Source organism: Malaya genurostris, chromosome 3 (assembly GCF_030247185.1).
Source record: "Malaya genurostris strain Urasoe2022 chromosome 3, Malgen_1.1, whole genome shotgun sequence".
Classification (NCBI taxonomy): Eukaryota; Metazoa; Arthropoda; class Insecta; order Diptera; family Culicidae; genus Malaya; species Malaya genurostris.
The window spans coordinates 47,645,873-47,651,947 of NC_080572.1; the positions used below are offsets into that span (position 1 = coordinate 47,645,873).

At 39.7% G+C, this 6,075-nt stretch overlaps 1 protein-coding gene across 1 annotated transcript; it reads right to left on the minus strand.

Annotated features, from left to right (window-relative positions):
- Nucleotides 1–1,086: 1,086 nt before the first annotated feature.
- On the minus strand, nucleotides 1,087–4,162 carry LOC131436392 (ATP-dependent RNA helicase DDX42). The gene is made up of 5 exons (XM_058605095.1): nucleotides 3,720–4,162; nucleotides 3,562–3,646; nucleotides 3,227–3,411; nucleotides 2,089–3,148; nucleotides 1,087–2,021 (listed from the first exon to the last, which is right to left on the minus strand). Exons 1-5 carry the CDS (start codon nucleotides 4,025–4,027, stop codon nucleotides 1,263–1,265), a joined length of 2,397 nt encoding a protein of 798 aa, XP_058461078.1. The 5' UTR covers nucleotides 4,028–4,162; the 3' UTR covers nucleotides 1,087–1,262.
- Nucleotides 4,163–6,075: the final 1,913 nt, after the last annotated feature.

A 6,075-nucleotide genomic window follows, 5' to 3' on the forward strand; every position in this document is an offset into this window, starting at 1 on the left:
AGATTTTGCAAATTTTATGCGTTTTATTGTTTAAAAAAGTTCTCAAGCTCTTAAAAAATCACCCTTTATATACAGGCACCAAGGCATACTGACGTACACACAAATATACATACATATACACGCATGTGTACATACATATACATATTTACAAATATCTATTTCACACGCAAATATTGTAACATTGATTAAATAGTAAATTCTAATAGATAATAATTCTAATAGATAAATTCGAATAGATTTTAACTAAATTCATTGTGCCAATAGTCATTTCATTAATAGAGTCACCATATTATTCTACCGATTACTCGACTTTCAATAAATGAATTGTGATGAAATCAAATACAAAATCTTTGCTTCATCTCTGATAAGCAATACCGCATAAAAGTAGTTCAGAAAATGTACGATATCGCTGTTATAGCGACGCGAAATACTCCTAACCTCATCTCACTCTCGAAGTCAATCTATCGAACAGACACAACAGATCGCGCTCTAACCAATGGTTTTCATATATGAAATGACTAATGGATTTGAGATGAATAGGGGTGCCGTCACCCATTTTCTATCTCTTTTATTGGTCGATCGTTAGTCTTGAGCTGAAACGGTGGCCTTTATTACCGTTCTTGCATTCCACTTCACTTATACTTCACTCACATATCACCTCATCCATCAGATCCCACACGAGCACGACACAACCTCACAGAATAAACGTCAAAGATGAACTTAATTCACCATTCAACTATTCCGTTATCGTGTGAAACCTGAGTGGGGTACGTTCATTTCGCTTAGTTTCCACTTAACATCGGTAATAAGGGCCGGTAGTATGAAAATGAAACATAAAAAAGAGCTCAGTTAAGCCCTACCGGCCTCTCCAACCCCGGATGTTGGAGCGTATTGCAATCAACATCTTATTCAAATCGTTTCATGCCTCACTCAATAAACTCAATAATTAAACTAAAAGTTATAACACATATTTATATTAAATTGTAACAATAATTAATCGTATCTGATGATGTTTGCAATACCGTCAAGCCCATCAACCACGGAGGGATCATGAATGAATTTTTCTAGTTGAAAATATATATGCTGTTCAGACAATGATTACGAAGACTTTATTTGATACATATCCGCATGTGCTATCAATATTTTAAATGCTTCTTCCAATCGACTTATTCACAATTGGCTCGTACAATTTGTAAATTGTACCACAGCATAAACTAAAACGTAAGTTGCCAAAATCGAGTATATCTGTTTGAATGATCTTCTTAATCCCATCTACTTTTCTTCTTTTTCGGTCGTTCATCGCCGCTTGATTGCTGCTGGTCTTGGTTGTGTGCGACTTCACTGTTATCGCATCTGGAAGCTGGTACAAAGCCCGCAATTGTAGGTTTTGTAAAGACACCACCCTCGGGGATGGTGTTTTCCCAAGTTCGATCGGATGATGCTTTGAACTGAGCGTTGTATTGTGCTTTGAAAGTGTCGCGCATAGCCGATAAACGATCCATTGGTGCTCTGTTACCAGATGAGGACGAAGAACCATCGGTTGATTTAAGTGGCCCACTCGGTGCTGGTCGAACACGAAAGCCCAACCCAGCTCCGCCGACATTTAAATTTTTTCCTTTGTTGTTTTGCTTGAAACGAGAATTTCTAAACCAAGAGCTCTGCATCGCCAATTTCATCAACTCATCCGGAACCTCCTGATTAACTCCTTCCAGATTTCTAACCAGATGACCGGCAAATTCTTTATCCTTTTCCATTACCAACGTGTACGCTGTACCTTTTTCACCAGCACGACCAGTTCTTCCAATGCGATGTGTGTGAGTATCAATATCACGGGCAATGTCGTAATTTACTACAGTTCTGATGTGTGGTATATCGAGACCACGAGCAGCTACGTCAGTGGCTACCATTATGTCTGCTTCGCGACGCTTAAATTTGGTTATGACAGTATTTCGATCAGACTGATCCATGTCACCATGCAGCAAAACAGGATCATATTCTTGTAAAATTAGACTATTGGCCACCTGTGAGTTGAAAATCAAAGATTATGTGCTGAATTTACTTTTCACATCGCAACAATAAATTATCTACCTGTTCCGCATCAGCTTTCTTTGTGACGAATATGAGTACACTTCCCTCTGAGAGAAGCTGCACTATATTTTCCAATAGCCAGATCCATTTTTGTGTTGGATTACTGAACAGAAGAATGTGCTGGGTAATATCCTCATTGCCTTCGCCGAGATCACCGTGAATAATTCGGACCGGATCGGTGAGAACATCGCGAGCCAAGCGTTCAATTCTTTTCTTGAAAGTAGCACTGAATAACAGGGTCTGTCGGTCAGGGCGAACGTGGTTGCAGATTGATCGAACTTGTGGTTCAAAGCCCATGTTGAACATTTTGTCGGCTTCATCTAACACCAAATACGTAACCCGTCTTAAATTGGTTGCCTTCATTTTGACCATGTCGATCATGCGCCCAGGAGTGGCCACCACAATCTCTGCACCCAGCTCAAGGGCTTTGCTCTGTTCCCACTTGGAACCACCTCCGTAGCAACAACAAACACTAATATTATAGACTTTACCGAACTTTTTCGCTTCTTGGTAGATCTGTAAAGACAACTCACGTGTCGGTGCCAAAATCAACCCAATCGGTCCATCACCAGATCCAAGTTCTTTCTGATCCATAATGTGTACCAACATTGGCCACAGAAATGCAGCCGTTTTACCGCTACCGGTTTTTGCGATTCCGATAATATCTCGACCACTGAGGGCAGCCGGAACAGCCTGTGCTTGAATCGGAGTTGGTTGCGTATATTCGGACTTACGAATCGCCTTCATCAGGGACTCGTCAAATCCGAAATGTGCGAAACTGGTTACCGGTGCTGGTGGCATAGGTCCACTGACGCGAATTCCAATTGTTTTCCGTAACTCATAAGTTTTCGACTGACTCAACGCAATTATATCTTCATGAGGAATGTAAAAATTCTTCTCAAATTTCTCATATTCTATTTCAGAGTGATATATCTGTGGTAACGGATCAATGTCACGTTTTCTTGGTGGAGGAATTGGATTGCCATCTTCGTCGTACTCAAGTTCAGCGTCCGAACCGTCACCGTCCAGAATTCCTGCGTTCGGATTTTCTTCCATATAGCTGAAAACAAAGTCATTTGTTTGGTACTAATTGAAGAAATAGTCCATATTTAGTTAATCGTATAATAGCAAAACAGACCGATAATAGCTTTCCTCGTCGTCTTCGTCATCGATATCCCCTCGCACTCCTTTCTTCGGGTCGATGTTCGGTTCCGGGATTTTTTTCTTCTCTCTTTCTACTTGAGCTTCTATACCTGCCATAAACGCATCCAGCGGATCGTCCTCTTCATCGTCATCATCCGATTCATTGCCCTGTTGTTTAACCTGTATTGCAACCAATCAGTCGTTGATTCAAAGCACACCGTGTCGATTGGGGACGATAGAAAAAGAGCGTGCAGGTGATGTGTTTTCCCAACCAGATGGAGAGATGTTTTTCCCAGACAGTTGCTTGTCCAGACATAGTTAATAACTTACTTGTGATTCATTTGCCGAAGGGGAGCCTGGTGCAGGAATATATTCCAACTGAGGAGCGGGTTCGTCATCATCATCAAAGTAACTTCTGAAACAGAATGTGCCCGGAATATGAGATTGGCAAAGAGCTTTGGCGTACTTCGCTAAAATAAGCTACTTACTCGTCGTCATTTTTTCCCCGTTTCTTTCCCAAAGTGTATTGAGACGAACTATTGGAAAATGCCGCAATGGCATCCATCGTATGATAACCGTGTTTGGATACGGTACCAGTTGATTGATTATATGATTTTGATGAAGAAAAACCGGATCCCCGGCCACATAGAGAACTCGGTGGAGGAACTGCATTTAAGGAAAAGTTTTTTTGTTGTGGTTGTTGTTGCTGTTGCTGTTGCTGTCGACCAGCGAAAGTGCTCGAGAGCTGCCCAGAACGGCGCATAGAAAAACTAAAATTTCCACGATTGCCACTCATGATTGCAATAAAACAACACAGAATCGTGTTATTTCAATAAATCTTTAACTTTTGAAACAAATTTTACAGTAATCAATAAACGCCACTACCTATTTCAGGAATAAATTTTCTGTGTTGACAGTCAGAATCAGTGATGCCAGATCGAATTCACATCAGTATAGACAACAGAGATGCCAGGTAAAAATTTCAAATATTCATATATTATATTCAACCATCTGACACCGGTATGTGAGTTGAAAGTATACCGATTACGTCGAGCCCCTCGCGTTTCGAGCCCCAAACACTGCGATGTTTTAATACTCATCGCGACTCTCAAATTGTGAAAATTTCCTCCACTTAATGTCCCAAAACACTGTCTGCTGTATTTTAGGTAAACCGACAAGTTATTGTGAGAGAGTCGACACAAAATTCACCAATTTTCGTGCACTAAACAAGGTAAACGCGTTAAACAAATGCATTACTGTTTGTTTGTTTACGTTGCAATCAGCTGATTTTGAAGTTCCGATTTTGATCTCATCAAGATGGCGTCGTCACAGGGGGCCGATTATATTATGTTATATTCGAACAGGGTTGCAAAAGTCTGTATTTCCAAAAAAAAAACTGCAGTCATCAAACAAGCTGTTTTTCAAAGATGGGCAAATCTTACAAAATAAACAAATCGAGTTTCTCTCACCTAGCAATTAAAGCTTCAAAATCCTACAATTTTGCCTAAAATTTCGGATTCTACAAAAATCTCAATCTTTGTAATACAAAGAACTATAAAGTGCGAAACTGTCATTCCATTTGTTTACGTAAGTTTCGCCCTCCGTGTTCCATGACAACAAACGGGGCGATACTTCAATTGCTAGTAAGGAAGGGTGAAACCGACGACACGACCAGGCACTCCGAAGAAAAATCAGCATTAAAACTGTTCGCTAACGATTCACCGTCAGTTACCACAAATCTAGCGACCCCCTGTAAATGATAAAAATAATCTTCTCGAGCAACATTGTTTAAGTTGCTATGGACTAGTTACCAAGGAACCCTAAAACAAATAAACATGTTTTGAAAGCGGTGGAATAGTTCTATTAGTGTTAAACTTTGTCCAAATTAAGCAGAAATGCATTTAAATGGACTCGATTTTCGGAATTTAATCGAAACTATGGATGAAACCAACGAACGAGGACAATGATCTGCTTCCAGCGATTCATCCGTAAACTTCAACTGCTAGCTTTTCTGGGCAGTAGGATTCGGTGTAATATGCCGGTGTCAAAATTGTTTTGTGTCGGTTGATTGCGCAGCAGTGGAAACAGTATTTCACTTTGTTGGCCACTATTCGAGGATTACTAGTGGAATTCCACGAAGAAATCATTTTACCGTACGTTATGCAGGTACCGCAGAGCACTAGCTTCGCTCAGCTCGTTGTCGGTCATTTCCATGTCTTCCTTCTCACACAACGGTTCCAAGTCAAGACCTGAATTTTGAACTTGGCTTTATAAAAGACATAACTCATACTCCTCAATTTTTATATTCCGCTCGAGTCAGGTAAATCCATTAAAATGTTCCGTAATATAATAACCGATCTGAAATTTATTTTGTTTACATTCATCTTGCCTTCGATATGCAGTAACCAAGGTTATGGTGACTGTTATTCAAAATCAATAAATATATAAACTTGTGCTGCCAGTTTAAAAAAATTCACTAGCGTTTTCGATTTGACATTTCCAGTTACTGAGGGGTAGTTAAATTTACGATACAGTTTTGATAGACGAGTGGCAGGTCGTGTCGTCGGTGAAACTTTTTTGTTTTCTTTATTTCAGATGGTTTCCGAGCCTTTTACCACTGGAAATAATAAATGAGACGATAAAATTACTCGCAGAAACCAGCCAATTTCATGAAAAATGCGCATGGGCGTATCTTTATAAACCACACAGGAAGCATAAAGTAAACAAATCTGAAAATGGCGAAACTCTTTTTATGTTGATTTATTCAGTGGATATAGATAGAAAGGATATAGATAGAAATAGAAACATTCATCGATGTTTTTCTCCATTTGCCGTCAATGTTAG

Bases quoted from the DNA above. Each gene is read 5' to 3' on its own strand.
- LOC131436392 (XM_058605095.1), bottom strand. From the start codon at position 4,027: ATGAGTGGCAATCGTGGAAATTTTAGTTTTTCTATGCGCCGTTCTGGG. The intron at 3,647-3,719 runs GTAAGTAGCTTA...ATTCTGTTTCAG, and splicing joins CGGGGAAAAAATGACGACGA to AAGTTACTTTGATGATGATG. The intron at 2,022-2,088 runs GTAGATAATTTA...TTCAACTCACAG, and splicing joins AGAAAGCTGATGCGGAACAG to GTGGCCAATAGTCTAATTTT.